Source organism: Ranitomeya imitator, chromosome 1 (genome assembly GCF_032444005.1).
Source record: "Ranitomeya imitator isolate aRanImi1 chromosome 1, aRanImi1.pri, whole genome shotgun sequence".
In the NCBI taxonomy this organism is placed as follows: domain Eukaryota; kingdom Metazoa; phylum Chordata; class Amphibia; order Anura; family Dendrobatidae; genus Ranitomeya; species Ranitomeya imitator.
The window spans coordinates 1,143,014,923-1,143,036,396 of record NC_091282.1 but is presented as its reverse complement, the minus strand read 5'-3'; the positions used below and the strand labels follow the sequence as shown (position 1 = coordinate 1,143,036,396).

General features: G+C 44.7%; 1 protein-coding gene across 3 annotated transcripts in view; it reads left to right on the top strand.

The window, feature by feature from the left end:
• Nucleotides 1-21,474, top strand: part of NSUN7 (NOP2/Sun RNA methyltransferase family member 7) — a 111,782-nt gene that overhangs the window by 54,346 nt on the left and 35,962 nt on the right. For all 3 annotated transcript variants that reach the window (XM_069744558.1, XM_069744557.1, XM_069744556.1), the window contains exons 3-4: nucleotides 5,117-5,175; nucleotides 7,763-7,893. In XM_069744558.1, coding sequence (XP_069600659.1) covers nucleotides 5,117-5,175; nucleotides 7,763-7,893 — 190 coding nt within the window. The remainder of the gene's footprint in view (nucleotides 1-5,116; nucleotides 5,176-7,762; nucleotides 7,894-21,474) is intronic.

Genomic DNA, 21,474 nt, shown 5'->3' with positions numbered 1-21,474 from the left:
CATGTGTTGGCGAGTTAGTATGCTGCGAGAGGCCGAAAGAGGAGGTTAGAGCCAAAAGGTGAGAAGCAGATGGGGAGAGGGGAGAGGCAATAGGGATGTTGAAATCACCCATGATAAGGGTGGGGGTGTCACAGGAAAGAAAGTGTGGAAGCCAGGTGGCAAAGTGATCCAGGAACTGATGAGAGGGGCCGGGAGGACGATACACCACCACCACTCGCATGGAGAAGGGGACGTAGAGTCTGACCACATGGACCTCAAAGGAAGGGAAGACAAGTGAGGGTACTTGGGGGATAACTTGGAAAGTACATTTTGGTGAAAGGAGCAGACCAACGCCTCCACCTGCTCTGTTGTCCGATCTTGGGGTATGAGAAAAGTGTAGTGCACCATATGAAAGAGCAGCAGCAGCGGTGGTGTCTGACTGCTGGATCCAGGTTTCAGTAAGAGCCAGGAGGTTAAGAGAATTAGAAAGGAAGAAGTCATGGATGAAGGAGAGTTTATTACACACAGAGCGAGAATTCCAAAGGGCACAATTCAAAGAGACAGAAGGCATGCAGGGAATATTAATAAGGTTAGAGGGGTTTCTGGGTGTAGCAATTGGGAGGTTTGACTGGCTATAACATGGGGGGCCGGGGTTTGGAGAGATGTCTCCAGCAACTAGGAGGAGGAGGATCGAAAGAGTGAGCAGATGGTTAAGTGATTTGTGAGAGCGTCTCTTGTGTTGGATGGTGGGACTGAATGGATCTGCGCTGCTAAGCAATGTGAACAGAGCATGAGTGCTATACATAGGAGAGGCAAGGACAGAGGGGCCGATATGGATGGAGTGTAGAGAGTTAATGCAAGGGCGGTGAATGTGAGTGAATGCAGCAGCCAGGATATAGAATATGCAAATAAATATGGTGAGTATTTGTGTTGTTTCAAGTGAATATGGATTAGATTTAGATTGTCTTACCTGTCTCCTGCCCTGTCTAACTGCCATGTTATAACTGCCGAGTACTTAGAAAAAAAAGTACTTTGAATAAAAATACACGAATACAAGTGCACGAATGCACCCCTGCATGAATGCTTCCCCAAGCTAAGTCTACATTTATAGAAGGCTAGCCCTTAGATCTTCCTATTTTTTTTTTTTTTTTGTGTTAAAGCTCGTTAGCAATCAATCAAACTCAGTTGAGACAACAGGACACAATAAATGTAGTGATCAGATAAACAAATGTCCAGGTCTACATGGATCATAGACCACTTTGAAACAGTTATGTGATCTCGCTGAGTAAGGACATGCAAAGTCAGATTAAATATCTATAAACACAAAAAATGCATAATAGTATGACTAACATATATAGATATATGCAGGATTCAATGCCGAAGATGGAATGACTCAGATACCATTCAAGCTGCTTGCTGTCAGGGACTGGAGCAATAGACATGCAGGATATTTCAGCTCAGAGAATGAATGATCTGTTTACCATTCAAGCTGCTTGCTGTCAGGGACTGGAGCAATAGACATGCAGGATATTTCAGCTCAGAGAATGAATGATCTGTTTACCATTCAAGCTGCTTGCTGTCAGGGACTGGAGCAATAGACATGCAGGATATTTCAGCTCAGAGAATGAATGATCTGTTTACCATTCAAGCTGCTTGCTGTCAGGGACTGGAGCAATAGACATGCAGGATATTTCAGCTCAGAGAATGAATGATCTGTTTACCATTCAAGCTGCTTGCTGTCAGGGACTGGAGCAATAGACATGCAGGATATTTCAGCTCAGAGAATGAATGATCTGTTTACCATTCAAGCTGCTTGCTGTCAGGGACTGGAGCAATAGACATGCAGGATATTTCAGCTCAGAGAATGAATGATCTGTTTACCATTCAAGCTGCTTGCTGTCAGGGACTGGAGCAATAGACATGCAGGATATTTCAGCTCAGAGAATGAATGATCTGTTTACCATTCAAGCTGCTTGCTGTCAGGGACTGGAGCAATAGACATGCAGGATATTTCAGCTCAGAGAATGAATGATCTGTTTACCATTCAAGCTGCTTGCTGTCAGGGACTGGAGCAATAGACATGCAGGATATTTCAGCTCAGAGAATGAATGATCTGTTTACCATTCAAGCTGCTTGCTGTCAGGGACTGGAGCAATAGACATGCAGGATATTTCAGCTCAGAGAATGAATGATCTGTTTACCATTCAAGCTGCTTGCTGTCAGGGACTGGATGCTGTGGACTTGTGAGCTTGGGTGCTCAGTGCCGAATGCTCCCGCTCTGTCCTTGGCATCTGCTAACTTCTCCCAACATAAGCCATTTTGTTTTGAACGTGCTCAAGTGCTGAGCCTGCTCCATGATGGGTGGGTTATGGTTGACTTACACAGCAGACACCCGCTGGTGAGAGCTAGCTCTGATAGCACGATTGTAAATTGTTAGACCAGCGACCATGGCGTCTTAGTGATTAGACAGTGGAGGAGACCATCATTGTGCCCTGGTGGCTTACTGGAATCAATTATGTCAGCTGAGGGCCAATGGTTGGCCTAATTTGGAAATGGGCTGACTAGGTGATGGAGGAGATAAATGTCTAACAAATCAAACAGCCCCCAAATAAAATATACTCTATTAATACTGGTTAAAAAGCACAGAAAACAACTACCAGGAATAAGAACAACTTACCGGTATTTTTTTTAAAAAAGGTATTGTCCTCATGAGAAGGTCCTGTACTGGAGGGAAACGGCAGATGACTTTCCCCATTTATGGCTCAGACATATGACTCGGGTGTAAGTCGTACAGATTGATTCACATGAAATCTGCAACATGTAGTTGTGATATAACCATATTCCGATGAACATTGTAGGTGGTGGAAACTATATACGGTATCACAAAACTTCACTGTATTAATTGTATTAATCCACCACCATAATATGGATATAATTTGGACAACTGCAAACCACGTATTATAGCATATAAAGAAACACAAGCAGTCACAGAATCCATTAACATCATCTCCTTTATTAAACATATATTCTAAAAAAAAATTATACAGATAAACGGACATATGGGGCTAAAAGATGGTAACATGATCAAAAATTGCCCAAGGTTGGGTGTCTCCCTGGATGCAAGGTATACAAATATATAGAAAACATAGTATGCACACAATGAACAAATATGTATTACCATGTGGTAGTTGTGGTAGAGTAGCTCAGCAGCGGATCGGTTACATTATCTCAGGTCGCCGGCCGCCCTTTCACTGTAGTGGAAACGTTACCACAAGGTGGGACTTTCGTGAGGAGGCTATCTGGTGGTAACAGTGCTTGTTGCTAGCTACCTGTTCATGTGCGTATTTGATCAGTGTGATAACACTTTGCAAATACTGATAATACTGAATGCTTGTAGAGTTCGACTGGCTTCAGATATATCTTAGTGTTTCCAACAAACCATTTCATTCCAGCACAGAGACATAAGAATGACGAACACACATTGAGATTCAGTGTAAGCAGAAAATCTGTTTGGCCAAACGAACCTGTATTCTGAATAGGGAGGGTGATGGCAGCTTATGTTCCTTGAGAACGAAGGACTGGACATGTTGAAATCCGACATGCCTGACGCTTCTCATTTCATCCACATTTGCCAACAAAGTAGGGTCGGGACACCCCAAATACCCATAAGATTTTCAGAAAGTCCTGCTGCAACTGCTCTGTGTACAATGTGAGTGGCCGGAGTGGACATCACAAAGATCAGTCTAATTTGCATTGAACTCATGAGTTTACCACATTGTTGAAAAGAATAAGCATTATTTAGCTAATAGTAGTAACGCTACTACTAGGGAGCTATCAAGTATTCCCCAACATTTTTTTTTGATGTGATGATAAATAGATTTGTGATATACTAGTCATTCTATTTTTTGGAAAGATTCAGACCCCAGCAGCATTGTTAGGACCTAGGGTGTCTGAAGCGGCAATATGATGGATGGATGGATAGATGGATAGATCCTGTGATGGTAGATAAGAATCAGAAGGCAGCAATGATAATAGATGTGGCAGTGTCAAGTGACAGTAACATCAGAAAGGAGGAATATGAGAAGCTGGAGAAATACCAGGGCCTCAAAGGAGAACTGGAGAAGATGTGGAAGGTAAAGGCAACAGTGATTCCAGTGACGATAGGAGGACTTCGAGCAGTGACCCCCTAAGTTGGAAGAATGGCTACAACAGATCCCAGGAGCAACATCTGAACTCTGTCTAGAAAAACGCAGTACTAAGACAACCGCCCAGCGGAGGGGTGGAAAGTAATTTATTATGTATAATATATATTAGCATTACTTTTTGAGCATTTTTACCATATGGCACATGGCTAACAAACATCTGAGAAGGTGCTGCTTTCCTGAAAATACAGGATAGAATTGGCCTAGTAAGGATAGGATCAGAAGATGCATCTGGCTGCGCGGAAAAAAAAACGCCACCCACGTGCAGTGGCCGATGGGCACACAATTGTTTTTTCACATTTGTGCGGCCATTGGTAACTGCAGTTGGATAGTTTTTTTGGACGCATGGTCAGACGCACTGTCTGATTACAACCTTAGGCTACTTTCACACTAGCATCAACGGGGCCGTCGCCATGCGTCGGCCCGACGTACCAACGCAAACTGCAAAAAAAAATGAACAACAGGGGCAGCGGATGCAGTTTTACAATGCATCCGCTGCTCCATTGTAGGGTCCGGGGAGAAGGGGGCGGAGTTCCGGCCACGCATGCACGGTCAGAAATGGCGGACTCATGTAACTTTCTTTGTGCCGACAGTCTGCCAAAACAAGACGCATCCGTTGCACGACGGATGCGACGTGTGGCAATATGTCGCAATGCGTCGCTAATGCAAGTCTATGGAGAAATAACGCATCCTGCGGGCAACTTTGCAGGATACGTTTTTTCTCCAAAACGACGCATTGCGACGTCCGTAACATGACTCTAGTGTGAAAGTAGCCTTAGTGTGCAGTGGAAAGTTTTCACACACATGCCAACATGTACAAAGGTGAGAGACAAGTATTTTGTTTGACCATCAAAATTCTCTATTTGTATCAAAGTTTTTTTTTTTTCATACACGCATTCCTTGAATGGCTGAAATGTCTTATTTTTCATTTATAGATCAAGATCTTCTTGAGACAATATTACTGGCCAGTGGCTTCTATCATTCCCAACCTCTAGTGAGTACCATTTACTGGTGAAAAATCCGAGCATATTATGTATTTTAATGTTAGAGATGAGTGGATCGCATTTACCATGAATTATTCAGAATTTGCTGAACACAACAAATTCAAGCAATTTCAGACTCTTTGTTAAACGCATAAGATTGACTCCATCATTTTACACATTACAAAACATTGCTTCAGCCAAGGAAGGTTCACATGGTTTTGGCCAGACTTCTAAATAATGTCTTGCAGCCATCACATAACATGGCGTAGCACAGATAATCAGGAGGGACAATAATAGCCTGTATAAAAGCGGAGGCCGGGAATGCAGTAGCCATTTTGGGGGGTGAATCTGTATAGTCAGAGGAACTCACATCTTAGCAATCATCCTTAGCAGCTGTCACTTTAAGTCCACGTTCTGCACAGTCCTCCTCCTTCACCGCCATAACAGCTAGTTATTCTTTTCTGTTCCTTAGTCCTCTAAACCAAAATATTAAGGAAGATATTTAACAGCAACAACTTCATCCAGTTGATATATTGGATTAGATGAACAATCAGTGCTTGGACTTTGATAAGGCATGTAGAGGAGGTGGGTAACATAATTTAGATACCTGTCAGCAATGGTGGCCGGGGCAGTGGCAGCCAAGCTGGTAGTGGAGTCAGAATGGGAATCCGGAGGGGTATATAGAACATTTCCCACACTGAGACAACTATCTGCCAAGTTGGGAACAACGACATGTCTGCCAAGCAGGCTTCTAAAAAGTCCTTGGTCTAAACCTTAAAATTGCACTTACTATGTTGTCATAATCACGGTTATACAACGACGGAGAGGGTCCAGGAGATGGCGGCATCTTGTTACGTATTAGATCTGCTTCACCTTCCTATTAGCAGTGCAGGTTTCCTTGCTCTGTCATTATAAGGGTTGATCAGTTCTGTCTGTCCCCTGGAGCTCTGTCGTGAATTGTCTCAACGTTTCTGTTTGCCACTCTTCTCAGGTATTTAGGCTCACCTCGTGCACTAGGGAATTGCTGGTGATCGTTACAAAATCCTGGTTTGGTGGTGAGGGAGACTTCCGAATTAGTAGCAGTTGGTTGCAGTAGTTCACAGGACATATCTGCATGGATTTGGTATTGTGTATTTATCCTAACCTTTTTTTCCATTTTGTTTGTCCCTCCTACTGTTCCCTTGATTTTCACTCTGTTCTTTTGTGAGTGTTCGTATGATTGTAGTTTTCTTTTATCCCTGTTTATTTTACCCTGTCTGTCAGATTTGTATCATCCTATACACTTCTGTCCCATATCTCCCTGGGTGGGAGAGGAAACAGATCAGCGTGCATATAGGAGGATAGCAAGGTACGAGACCCCAGCATCATGAGTGGACCACAGGCATAGGCAGCTGAATTTTTAGAAGGCCACGTTACTAGAAGTTGCAATCATTCTCCTGGTCGGGACTTACACGCAGCGACAGGACGCTCTACATGACCATCATAAGAGATTATAAGGGATAATTATTTTTTTTTAAGTCTGACAGTGCAGTCTGTTATTAGGCTGTTGAGTCCCACAAGTTATGGTTACCATCTGATTATATGGTGAGGTCACTTTGACATAAAGCTGTGTTTGCATTAAAGAGTTTGAAAGGCACTGGATACAGTCCTAGGAGACTTCAGAGTGTTACAAATTGCTGCAAATCAAATTTCTGAGAAAAATTTGGCAAAACTGTCAGTTTTTAATTTGAATAGCCTCTTTCATCTCTAATATATAAATACACTTTTATAGATGCAGTATACCGGTGATAATTCTTACATTTTGAAGAAACAAAACCTTTTTTATTAATGCCTTTTAATCAACTAATTAGTTATTTTATGGTCTACGAATTCAGGTAATGCTTAAGAAGTAAATAAAATAAATATTTCATATTCATCTATGTCTGCGTATATTTGGTATATAGAGGCTGCATAGTCACATCCCGTCCTTTAGGCTATGTGCACACTTTGCAGATTCCACTGCGGATTTTTCCGCAGCGGAATTCCCAAATCCACAGTGAAAACCCGTCGCGGTTTTTACTACGGATTTATCGCGGTTTTTACTGCGGTTTCTTATGCGGATTTTCATCTGCAGTTTCCTATTGGAGCAGGTGAAAATCCACAGAAAAGAAGTGACATGCTGCGGAATGTAATCCGCAGCGTTTCCGCTCGGTTTTTTCCGCAGCATGTGCACAGCGTTTTTTGTTTCCCATAGGTTTACATTGTACTGTAAACTCATGGGAAACTGCTGCTGATCCGCAGCAAAATCCGCAAAGTGTGAACATAGCCTTAAAATTCTGACTTGTTATTGCCTAATTCAAAGCCCACTGATCAGCAGTAGGGAGGGAATACGGGGCTTGCTGTAGTGCCGCAGTAACTGCTCTTCAGTACCCAGCTGTGTCTGTTTCTGCAGTGGGGCTGAGCTGCAATACCGGAGACGCTCCATGGAAGAGGGAGGTTCTGTGTCTAGCAATGTATTTATGGTGATCGAGAAAGTGTCAGGTGTCAAGATTTTAAATATATATAGGTATTCATGTATAATAGCTACATCAAGTATTTCACAATTTCCTCTTTCTTTAGCCTGATGAAATGACGAGTCTGGTTGTTGTTATGTTATATGACTTCCAGTATCGTAAGTTTCAGCCGCGGGATTTGTCCAATAAAGGTGATATAATAGAGGAAGTACAAGAAGTGGAAAAGCTCCTTAACAGGTAAGTCAAAGATCACAAATCTGGGTGTATAGGTTTATGTATTTTATTCTGTTTCTCAAATACATACTAGTAAGATAGTGGCAATAAAATGAGTTTATGCACAAACGTGCGGCTACCGTATGTACCTATGTCATCTGGGCTGGAGTTCCCACATAGCGCTGTAATACACCAAGGTGAATGAGCCGGGCTCCCCCTACAGTGGCCATGTTGAAGGGGGAGGTTTCTTGTTGAGGTGATCTTAGAGCGCTGCCCGTGAATGTCCAGTCTAGGTCGAGAAAATTAGGTTTTAAAAATGTTATTTGCAGTTCCTGCTCCTTCAGGCCATCACAACCACTAAAGGTGAGCCATTGACTAACCCTTATCATTGTGGTCTTGGTTGATGTGCACATGTTGCGCTTTCTTGTTTTCGTTGATATTGCCCCTACAGTGACAATGGGCGACATGGCGGGGGCCCAATAGAGGCAACTGGAGGAAAAGGACTGGAGCCCTGCTCTGACCACTAGTGAAAAGGGGGATTCCTGCTGTGACCACTAGGGAGAGAGGGGGTAGTGTGAAAAAGTGGAATGAAATGGATGAACATTGCTGTGCTACTGAGGGAAAGGATAGACTGTTGTGACTCTGGGAAGATGAGAAGGAAAAGATGTGCTGTGACCAATGGGGAATGGGCAGATGTCCGATCAATGTGGTGTGCAATGTCTGCGATACAAGTGGCTCAGCAAATAAGGCAAAATACTCGGTCAACTCGTATGTAACATGGGTTTTCTGCAACCATAATATTGATTTCTTACATGTAGAATTCACTTGACCTGAATTTAGCTGCATTACCCATCACATTCATGATCAAAATATAGAGCTGTGCTTCAGAAACTGAGGGGGACGCAGCACTCGCTGGAGCGCCACAGCCTCTTCAGTCAGCTGAGTTGGGGTTTTTTCAGGTTAAAAGACTCAGACCAATCTAATATTGATGATATATTCTAAGAATATATTGAATTTCCTTAAAACCCTCTTTAACCCCTTAACCCCCAAGGGAGGTTTGCACGTTAATGATCGGGCCAATTTTTACAATTCTGACCACTGTCCCTTTATGAGGTTATAACTCTGGAACGCTTCAACGGATCCTGATGATTCTCACTGTAAGTATTCGGACAGAAATCCGAGAGTGGACCCTCTGGGTCGTGACTCTAGAGCCCCCGGGGTCGAGCGGACCAGATGGAATCACCCCCTATACAGGGAGTGTTAGGAGCAGGACCTCGGGGGAATGGAGACACAACAGCTAGAGCCAAAGGGACGACCCAAAATAAAGAAGGAAACCACAGGCTATAAGGATGGCAGGGAATAATAGGAAAACAAGACTTAACTGAAAGAATGTCTGGAACACGGAACGGCAGGACTCAGCAGGAACACGGACCGGCAGGATACAACAGGAACACGGACTGGCGGGATACAGCAGGAACACGGACAGGCAGGATACAGCAGGAACACGGGCTGGCAGGACACAGCAGGAACACGGACTGGCAGGATACAGCAGGAACACGGACTGGCAGAATACAGCAGGAACACGGACTGGCGGGACACAGCAGGAACACGGACAGGCAGGATACAGCAGGAACATGGGCTGACAGGACACAGCAGGAACACGGACTGGCAGGATACAGAGACAAAGCAAGGACTGGGCTGAGAAAAGACACTGGTACAGGGGAGCCTAGGGCATAGGGGCACTGACGGCAGACAGTGCACCTACAAAGCAAAGGCGTCTTACCTAGGAAGACGCCGGGAAGAAATACCCGATGGGCGCCGCCATGTTGGGGCGGAGCCACCGGGTCGCGACCTCCCAGAAGGCTCAGCGACGGGGGAGACGCGACCGCGCATGCGCGAAGAGACCAGACGCCGAGAGCCGGCGAAGGAGAAGGCAGAGCGGCGCGGGACAGGATCGTGAGCGCGCCGAGGGATGGGAGAAGCCGGGTAAGTATGTGCGGGCGTGACAGTACCCCCCTCCTTAGTCCCCCTCCTTTTAAGGTTAGAAAGGAATCTTTTCATGATAAGGGGAGCGTTGATGTTCTCTCGGGGCTCCCAGGACCTCTCCTCAGGGCCAAATCCCTCCCAATCAATCAAAAAATAAGTTTTACCCCTAACTACTTTTTTGGCAAGAATATCTTTAACATTAAAGATTCCATCAGAAGTACAGAGCTGAGGAGAGGAAGAGGTAGCGGAGTGAAAACAATTAAAGACTGCGGGTTTAAGAAGAGACACATGGAAGGCATTGGGGATGCGCAAAGAGGCAGGTAGCTTCAACTTATAAGAGACATCATTAATGCGACTCAAGATAGGAAAAGGACCAATGTAGCGAGGACCCAGTTTGTAAGAGGGAATTTTAAGCTTGATATAGCGAGAGGAGAGCCAAACTTTATCACCCGGAGAATATGGCGGAGCATCCAAACGCTTCTTGTCAGCAAACCTTTTCATATTAAGGCTAGCTTTCTCAAGAGCCACTTTGGTCTCATTCCAAATCGTAGAGAATTCCCGGGACAAGAAATCCGCTGCCGGTACCCCTGAGGAAAGAGAAACAGGAAGAGGAATGTTCGGATGTTGACCATAGACTACGAAAAAGGGAGATTTGGAGGAAGACTCGCTGGGAAGATTGTTGTAAGAGAATTCAGCCCAAGGGAGAAGAGAGACCCAGTCATCTTGGTGTGCATTGGTGAAGTGTCGCAGATATGTAGTCAGAACTTGATTAACTCGCTCCACTTGTCCGTTGGACTGAGGGTGATAGGCGGAAGAGAAGTCCAAGTTAACCTTTAATAGACTGCAGAGAGCTCTCCAAAAACGTGAGGTAAATTGTACTCCACGGTCTGAGACAATATGATGTGGAAAACCATGAAGACGGAAGACTTGGTGTAAAAAGATCTTTGCCAACTCAGGAGCGGAAGGCAGACCAGGCAAAGCGATGAAGTGAGCCATTTTAGAGAACCGATCTACAACAACAAGATGACAGAGCAATTCAAGGAAGAAGGTAGATCAGTGATGAAGTCCATAGCGATATGACTCCATGGAACGGAAGGCACAGGCAGAGGATGCAGGAGACCGGAGGGAAGCTGCCTAGGGACTTTATTTTTAGCACAAGAAGGACAAGAAGCGATGAATTTGGTGACGTCTTGACGGAGAGATGGCCACCAGTAGTGCCGAGAGATAAGAGACAGTGTCTTCTTGACTCCTACATGTCCTGCAATTTTGGAGGAGTGACCCCAACGTAAAACTCTCTCCTTGTCTTGATTAGCCACAAGAGTCTTGCCAGGAGGAGTAGGAATCACTCTTAGAGGAGCAAGAGTGACGATCCTCGCAGGATCAATGATGTGAGCCGGAGAATCCTCCATGTCCTGAGGTTGAAAGGATCTCGAAAGAGCATCTGCTTTGACATTCTTATTTCCAGGTCGGAAATGAAGTTCAAACTCAAATCGTCCGAAGAATAAAGACCATCTGGCTTGTCGTGGATTTAGTCTTTGGGCAGACTGAATATAGGCCAGATTCTTGTGGTCAGTGTAAATGATGAATGGATGAAGAGACCCTTCAAGAAGATAACGCCATTCTTCCAAGGCTAGCTTGATAGCCAATAGCTCCTTATCCCCAATAGAGTAGTTACGCTCAGGAGCGGAAAAAGTTTTAGAAAAGAAACCACAGGTCACCAAACGTCCGGACGAAGATCTTTGCAAAAGTACTGCTCCAGCTCCAATAGAAGATGCGTCGACCTCAAGGACAAACGGTCTATTAGCATCAGGACGATGAAGCACAGGGGCCGTAGCGAAACTTTGTTTAAGGGACAAAAAAGACTCTTCAGCCTCAGGGGTCCAAAAGCTGGAATTGACTCCCTTGCGAACTAGGGCAGAGATAGGCTTGGTCCTGGAAGAAAAATGAGGAATAAATTGTCTATAGTAGTTGGCAAAGCCAAGAAAACGTTGGATTGCTTTTGTTCCAAGAGGACGAGGCCAATTCAGGACAGCAGAAACCTTCTCTGGATCCATCTCTAAGCCAGATCTTGAGACAATATACCCAAGGAAGGGAAGAGAGGACTGTTCAAAGACGCACTTTTCAATCTTAGCGAACAGATGATTCTCTCTTAGCCTTTGCAGGACTCGGCGGACATCTCGCCTGTGAGTGGAGAGATCCGGAGAGAAGATGAGGATGTCGTCAAGGTAAACCACGACTGAGGAGTAGAGAAGATCCCGAAATACATCGTTCACAAATTCCTGGAAAACCGCGGGGGCGTTGCAGAGACCAAACGGCATAACCAAGTATTCGTAGTGACCGTCACGAGTATTGAAGGCGGTCTTCCACTCATCGCCTGCACGAATACGAACCAGATTGTATGCGCCACGTAGATCTAATTTGGTAAAGATTTGCGCACCACGAAGACGGTCGAAGAGTTCCGGAATGAGTGGCAGAGGATATTTGTTCTTCACCGTGATGTTGTTTAGGCCTCGATAATCAATACAGGGACGGAGGGAACCGTCTTTCTTCTTCACGAAAAAAACCCTGCTCCGGCCGGAGAAGAAGACTTGCGGATGAAACCTTTAGCAAGATTTTCTTGAATGTTCTCAGACATAGCTTGAGTCTCAGCAGGAGAGAGAGGATAGATTCTGCCCCTGGGCGGGTTAGTTCCAGGCACGAGATCTATGGGACAATCATAGAGACGGTGAGGGGGAAGCTCCTCAGCCTCCTTCTTGTTGAAGACATCAGAAAAAGCGCTGTAGACAGAGGGTAAGGCGGGAAAGGAGGAAGAAGGAGAAGAATTAGAGGAAAATCCCACAGGACGCATCGGCAGCAGACAACGTTCCCGACAAAGCTCACCCCAGCGCAAGATATTACCATTGCGCCAATCTAAAATGGGCTCGTGGCTCCGTAACCAAGGAAGACCTAAGAGCAAAGGATGAGACAGACCCGCTAAAACATAAAATGCAATTCTCTCCTTGTGCAGAGCCCCAACCTGAAGTTCCACCTCAAGTGTCACTTGAGTAATGGTCTCCTGTAAAGGTTTACCATCCACAGATGCTAGAATCACAGGAGCCTCTAAGGTTCTGACTGGAACGGAGAATTTCAAAACCTCTTCCAACCTAATAAAATTCCCTGCAGCGCCCGAATCCACATACGCATCCAGAGAAACGCCCTTGCCCGCAATATGCAAAAGAACGGACAAAGTAAGGGGTTGAGAGGAATCACACACACCTAGGGAGGCCTCTCTTACCTGACCTAGGCGGAGGAGTTTTCCGGACGTTCAGGGCAAGAGCGCAATAAATGAGCAGCACTTCCGCAGTAAAAACATAACCCCTGAGTGCGCCTCTCTTTACGACGTTGTTCGGACATTTTAAGACGGTCCACTTGCATAGGTTCCGGTGCGGACGCCTGAGAGGAGGTTCTAGGCTGTGGACTGAGTGGCTTACGGGTGGCAGAAGAAGGACGAAGAGACCTCCGCTCGCGAGCGCGTTCTTGGAACCGAAGGTCAATACGGGTCGCTAAGGAAATTAATTCCTCCAAAACCGTAGGGGTGTCCCGACCAGCTAACTCATCCTTTATGCGCCCAGAGAAACCCCGCCAGAAAGCACCCACCAACGCCTCATTGTTCCAGCCCAAGTCAGAGGAGAGGGTGCGGAACTGAATAGCGTACTGGCCTACGGATAACGATCCCTGATGGAGAGAGAATAGGGCTTCAGTTGTAGAGGCCAGTCGTCCAGGTTCGTCAAAGACAAGACGGAAAGTCTCCAAAAATTCAGACAACCGGGAGACTAGGGGATCGTCTCGCTCCCAGAGTGGATTAACCCATGCCAAGGCGTCACCCTCTAGATGGGAAATCAAAAACGCAACTTTGGACCGATCCGTCGGGTAATGCTGGGGCAGAAGCTCAAAGTGAAGACGGCATTGGTTTAGAAATCCTCGGCAGGACTTAGGATCCCCATTGTACCGAGGCGGTTTAGCCAAGCGGGGTGGAGGGTGGGAAGCAGGAGCAGACGTAGAAGCGGCTGTCTGGATGGAAAGCAGCCGATCGTCAATAGAAGACATATAACTAAGTATATGGGCCTGGGTGTCATGCTGCTGAGCTAACTCTTGCTGTAAGCCAATGAGTAGAGCGGGGTTGCCAGGATCGGAGGACTGGAGCGTGGACAAACGAGAATCCATAGCCTTCATAAAGGACATCATACGGGACTGATTCTCCCGCAAAAAGAGTAGCTCTTTTTGCGTAGCAGAGGCCCCAGCGGGGTCCATGGCCTTTGCTTCCTGTAAGTATTCGGACAGAAATCCGAGAGTGGACCCTCTGGGTCGTGACTCTAGAGCCCCCGGGGTCGAGCGGACCAGATGGAATCACCCCCTATACAGGGAGTGTTAGGAGCAGGACCTCGGGGGAATGGAGACACAACAGCTAGAGCCAAAGGGACGACCCAAAATAAAGAAGGAAACCACAGGCTATAAGGATGGCAGGGAATAATAGGAAAACAAGACTTAACTGAAAGAATGTCTGGAACACGGAACGGCAGGACTCAGCAGGAACACGGACCGGCAGGATACAACAGGAACACGGACTGGCGGGATACAGCAGGAACACGGACAGGCAGGATACAGCAGGAAGACGGGCTGGCAGGACACAGCAGGAACACGGACTGGCAGGATACAGCAGGAACACGGACTGGCAGAATACAGCAGGAACATGGACAGGCAGGATACAGCAGGAACACGGACTGGCAGAATACAGCAGGAACACGGACTGGCGGGACACAGCAGGAACACGGACAGGCAGGATACAGCAGGAACACGGGCTGACAGGATACAGCAGGAACACGGACTGGCAGGATACAGAGACAAAGCAAGGACTGGGCTGAGAAAAGACACTGGTACAGGGGAGCCTAGGGCATAGGGACACTGACGGCAGACAGTGCACCTACAAAGCAAAGGCATCTTACCTAGGAAGACGCCGGGAATAAATACCCGATGGGCGCCGCCATGTTGGGGCGGAGCCACCGGGTCGCGACCTCCCAGAAGGCTCAGCGACGGGGGAGACGCGACCGAGCATGCGCGAAGAGACCAGACGCCGAGAGCCGGCGAAGGAGGAGGCAGAGCGGCACGGGACAGGATCGTGAGCGCGCCGAGGGATGGGAGAAGCCGGGTAAGTATGTGCGGGCGTGACACTCACATTGCTTTCTCGTGACATATTGTACTTCATGAGAGTGGTAAAATTTCTTTGATATTACCTGCGTTTATTTGTGAAAAAAACGGAAATTTGGCAAATATTTTTGACAATTTTGCAATTTTCCAACTTTGAATTTTTATGCCCTTAAATCACTGAGATATGTCACACAAAATACTTAATAAGTAACATTGCCCACATGTCTACTTTACATTAGCACAATTTTGGAACCAAAATTTTTTTTTGTTAGGGAGTTATAAGGGTTAAAAATTGACCAGCAGTTTCTCATTTTTACAACACCTTTTTTTTAGGGACCACATCTCATTTGAAGTCATTTTGAGGGGTCTATATGATAGAAAATACCCAAATGTGACACCATTCTAAAAACTGCACCATTCAAGGTGCTCAAAACCACATTCAAGAAGTTTATTAACCCTTCAGGTGTTTCACAGGATTTTTTGGAATGTTTAAAAAAAAACGAATATTTAACTTTTTTTCACAAAAAATTTCAGCTCCAATTTGTTTTATTTTACCAAGGGTATCAGGAAAAAATGGACCCCAAAAGTTATTGTGCAATTTGTCCTGAGTACGCTGATACCCAATATGTGGGGGTAAACTACTGTTTGGGCGCATGGCAGAGCTTGGAAGCGAAGGAGCGCCATTTGACTTTTCAATGCAAAATTGACTGAAATTGAGATGGGACGCTATGTTGCATTTGGAGAGCCCCTGATGTGCCTAAACATTGAAATCCTCCACAAGTGATACCATTTTGGAAAGTAGACCCCCTAAGGAACTTATCTAGATGTGTGGTGAGCACTTTGACCCACCAAGTGCTTCACAGAAGTTTATAATGTAGAGCCGTAAAAATAAAAAATCATATTTTTTCACAAAAATAATATTTTCGCCCCCAACTTTTTATTTTCCCAAGGGTAAGAGAAGAAATTGGACCCGAAAAGTTGTTGTGCAATTTGTCCTGAGTACGCTGATACCTCATATGTGGGGGTAAACCACAGTTTGGGCGCATGGCAGAGCTCGGAAGGGAAGGAGCGCTGTTTGACTTTTCAATGCAAAATTGACTGGAATTGAGAAGAGACACTATGTTGCGTTTGGAGAGCCCCTGATGTGCCTAAACATTGAAACCCTCCACAAGTGACACCATTTTAGAAAGTAGACCCCCTAAGGAACTTATCTAGATGTGTTGTGAGAGCTTTGAACCCCCAAGTGTTTCACTACAGTTTATAACGCAGAGTCGTGAAAATAAAAATTATTTTTTAGCCCCCAGTTTTGTTTTTTCCCAAGGATAACAGGAGAAATTGGACCTCAAAAGTTGTTGTCCAATTTGTCCTGAGTACGCTGATACCCCATATGTGGGGGGCAACCACTGTTTGGGCGCATGGCAGAGCTCAGAAGGGAAGGAGCACCGTTTGGAATACAGACTTAGATGGATTGGTCTGCAGGCGTTATATTGCATTTGCAGAGCCCCTGACTAAAGGGGTGATGAAGGGGGTTTTATTTACTTTTATAGCGGGTTTTTAAGCAGATTTTTATGATTGGCAGCCATCACACACTAAAAGACGCTTTAAAAAAGTTTTTGTGTCTTCACATTTTCAGAGCTATAATTTTTCAATATTTTGGTCCACAGAGTCATGTGAGGTCTTGTTTTTTTGCGGGACGAGTTGACGTTTTTATCGGTACAATTTTTGGGCATGTGACATTTTTTGATCGCTTTTTATTCTGATTTTTGTGAGGCAGAATGACCAAAAACCAGCTATTCATGAATTTCTTTTTGGGGGGTGCGTTTATACTGTTCCACGTTAGGTAAAATTGATAAAGCAGTTTTATTCTTTGGGTCAGTACGATTACAGCGATACCGCATTTATATTTTTTTTATGTTTTGGTGCTTTTATACGATAAAAACTATTTTGTTGAAAAAATAATTATTTTTGCATCTCTTTATTCTAAGGGCTATAACTTTTTTATTTTTTTGCTGATGATGCTGTATGGTGGGTCGTTTTTTGCGGGACAAGATGACGTCTTCAGCGGTACCATGGTTATTTATATCTGTCTTTTTGATCGCGTGTTATTCCACTTTTTGTTCGGCAGTATGATAATAAAGCGGTTTTTGCCTCTGACAGGCACTGCAGGGACGCTTGCTTGCTAGCGCTTGTTCTGACAAGCCACCTCCCTGCAGGACCCGGAAGGCACACACTCTTCCCCCCCCCCCTGCCGTGCCTGCAGGAAGGAGGAGGTAGGAGACCCTCGGAGCACGCAGGGTGCCCCCTTCCTGCGCGATGCTTCCCTATACCGCCAAAACACTGCGATCATCTTTGATCGCAGTGTGCCGGGGGTTAATGTGCCAGGAGTGGTCCGTGACCGCTCCTGGCCCATAGTGCCAGATGTCAGCTGCGGGTCAGCTGACACCCAGCCGCGATCGGCCGCACTCCCCCCGTGAGCGCGGCCGATCGCATATGATGTACTATCCCGTCACTGGGAATTAAGTCCCAGGTCACCTCAACGGGATAGTACGTCATATGGGATTAAGGGGTTAAGGCTACATTTCCACAATGAGTTTTTGGTGAGTATTTGATGTAAATTAGGTTTCTTGCAATTTTTTTACATCCATTTTTGACGCTACCTTTTTGTCTCTTTTTGAGGTGTCATGATTTAAATAAATCTGCTTTTCTTTTGATACTTCCTGTTATTTGGCTTTGGCAAAACTTAATTGATATACTTAGGTGTTGATTACATGCATTTTTTTATGCATTTCCACAGGGGAAGCGTACTAAAATAGCATGTGCACTTTTTACTTGCGGCTTTTCCACATCTAATACACGTCTAAGGCTACGTTCACATTGGCGTTCCGCCAATGTGCGTCGCTGTTGCGCCGGCGACGCAGCGGCGACGCGCCCCTATGTTTAACATAGGGGACGCGTGCGTTTTTAGGGTGGCGTTTTTCGACACTTGCGTCGTTTCCGACGCTAGCGTCGGACGCAAGAAAATGCAACAAGTTGCATTTTCTGTGCGTCCGATTTTGGTCAAAAAACGACGCACGCGTCGCAAAACGCGCTTTTGCGCGCGTTTTTTCGTGCGTCGCGTCACCGACGCAGGGCGGCGCAACGCTAGTGTGAACGTAGCCTAAGGGGAAAATCTCCACTAAAAACTCAGCGTACCTGCATGAGAAGTTGACATTGGGCATGAGGTTTCTATAAATGCCATCCAGTTTGATGGAACTGTAAAACTCTGCAGTTTCAACACAGTGAAAATACGTAACATCTCGCCAGAAAATCTTCAAGAGAACGTAGCCTTATGGTCAAAATCTACTTAATACAATTTGGGTTAGTTTCATATAACTGCTCCTATGTATGAAGTGCATAACGGGTTATAGAACTCTAATACCATGTTATATGCCTGAGATTATTTCATTCTTTATTTTTTGTATTAAAGAGCACCTGTAATGTAAAAAAAACGCTAAGTTAAGCTGCAGTTTAATAGCGTTCTAACGTTGCCTGGCCGCCTGCTGTCAGTCATTGCCGGGATGTGCAGCCACTCTGCACAGAAGGAAATGCCAAAAGTAACAAAAACTAATGAATGCCTAGGAACATACAAGATGCAAACCTATAAATATTGTTAAAAAAATAGGCAAAATTGGTCAAATCCATAAAAGATTAAATATAATTTGTACAATAAAAAAATGTCAAAACACATAATAAAAAAGGGAAACAAGGAAAAAGCGTAGGAAAGGTTAAAAAAGGGGGTAGGGGATGGATGTGCAGCATGGTAAATATGTTGACGTTAATTCAATATAGCATAAGATAACACTGTTTATATATTTAGCTGCCGGAATCATCTTCCTTCCATCCGTAAAGAGTGCCCCTGGTCCTTGGAAGGAATAAGTCATGTGCCAGTCGTTTGTACTGACCACACATACAGGTGCTTCTCACAAAATTAGAATAACATCACAAAGTTAATTTATTTCAGTTCTTCAATACAAAAATTGAAACTCATATGTTACCGGTATATAGAGTCATTACAGAGTGATCTATTTCACATGTTTATTTCTGTTAATGTTGATGATTATGGCTTACAGCCAATAAAAACCCACAAGTCATTATCTCAGTAAATTAGATTACTTTATAAACCAGCTTGAAAAATGAATTTAAAATCTGAAATTTTGGCCTACTGAAATGTATGTTCAGCAATTACACTCAATAATTGGACGAGGCTCTTTTTGTATCAATTACTACATCAATGTGGCGTGGCATGGAGGCAATCAGCCTGTGGTGCTGCTGAGGTGCTATGGAAGCCCAGGTTGCTTTGATAGCAGCCTTCAGCTCATCTGCATGTTGGGTCTGGTGTCTTATCTTCCTCTTGACAGTACCCCATAGATTCTCTGTGGGGTTAAGGTCAGGCGAGTTTGCTGGCCAATCAAGCACAGTGATGCTGTTGTTTTAAAACCAGGTATTGGTACTTTTGGCAGAGTGGACAGGTGCCAAGTCCTGCTGGAGAATGAAATTTCCATCTCCAAAAAGCTTGTTGGCAGAGGGAAGCATGAAGTTTTCTAAAATTTCCTGGTAGACGGCAGCGCTGAATTTGGTCTTGATAAAACACAGTGGACCTACACCAGCAGATGACATGGCTCCCCAAACCATCACTGATTGTGGAAACTTCACACTAGACCTCAAGCAGCTTGGATTGTGGCCTCTCCACGCTTCCTCCAGACTCTGGACCTTGATTTCCAAATAAAATGCAAAATTTACTTTTATCTGAAAACACCTTGGACCTCCGAGCAACAGTCCAGTTTTTTTTTCTCCTTGGCCCAGGTAAGACGCTTCTGGCGTTGTCTATTGGTCATGAGTGGCTTGACACAAGGAATGCGACACTTGTAGCCCATGTCCTGGATATGTCTGTGTGTGGTGGCTCTTGAAGCAATGACTCCAGCAGCAGTCCACTCCTTGTGAATCCTCCTCAAATTTTTGAATGGCCTTTTCTTAACAATCCTTTCAAGGCTGTGGTTATTCCGGTTGCTTGTGCACCTTATTCTACCACACTTTTTCTTTTCACTCAACTTTCCATTAATATGCTTGGATACAGCACTCTGTGAGCAGCCAGCTTCTTTAGCAATGACCTTTTGTGGTTTACCCTCCTTGTGGAGTGTGTCAATGACTGCCTTCTGGACATCTGTCAAGTCAGCGGTCTTCCCCATGATTGTGGAGACTACTGAAACAGACTAAGGGACTTTACTTACTTATGAAGCCTTTGCAGGTGTTTTTTGTTAATTATTCTAATTTGCTGATATAATGTCTTTTGGGTTTTCATTGGCTGTAAGCCATAATCATCAACATTAACAGAAATAAACACTTTAAATAGATCACTCTGTTTGTAATGACTCTATAATGAGTTTCACTTTTTGTTTTGAAGAACTGAAATGAATTAACTTTTTGATGATAGTCTATTTTTTGTGAGAAGCACCTGTATATATAATACATATACATATATACATTTACATAATACATTTATATACATATAAATGATATTCCCCCCTGACGCGTCTAAGCTAAACAAGCCCAACGTTTCCAGCCTCTCCTCATATGAGACCTTTCTTCCCTTTTAATAATCTAGTTGCCTGCCTTTGAACTAATTCTAACTTCTGAATATCCTTTTTAAAATATAGAGTCAAAACCTGGATCCCATATTCTAGATGTGGCCTCACAAATGTTTTATAAAGGGGTAACCATACGTTGGGATCGCGGGATTTTATCTCTCTTTTTATACACCCTAAAATATTTGTAGCTTTTGCTGCTGCTTGAGATTGAGTACTGCTGTTGAGCTTTCTTGTAACGAGAATACCCAAGTCCTTTTCCTGTTCTGTAGTCTCCAGTATACTCCCATTTAAAGGGAACCTGTCAGCAGTTTTGCCCGCTATAAGATGGGGCCATTGCCTTTCAGGGCTTATCTACAGCATTCTATAATGCTGTATATAAGCCCCTGGACCGACCTGAAAGAAAATAAAAAAGCTTTATTATACTCACCCAGGGGGCGATCCGGTCCGATGGGTGTCTTGGGTCTGGGGCCTCCTATCTTCTTGCGATGCCGCCCTCCTGCTTCTTCGTCACTCCCTGACATCGCGCTCCTGCGCAGGGGTACTTATCTGCCCTGTTGAGGGCAGAGCAAAATACTGCTGTGCGCAGGCGCCGGTAAAAGTTAGAGAGGCATTTTTTGGTTTTCGCGTAAACATACTGACCTGAGGAATCATATTGCTAGATCAGTTTTACTGTATAGTGAACATAGTAAATAAAAAAAAAAGATAAAAACACTTTTTGTGAAATTGTATAACAATGTCACTTGATCTCCTGGAGCCCCGACACCGATGCCGCTGGAATGGCGCTAGGACTGGAGATGTGTATAGACTGTTT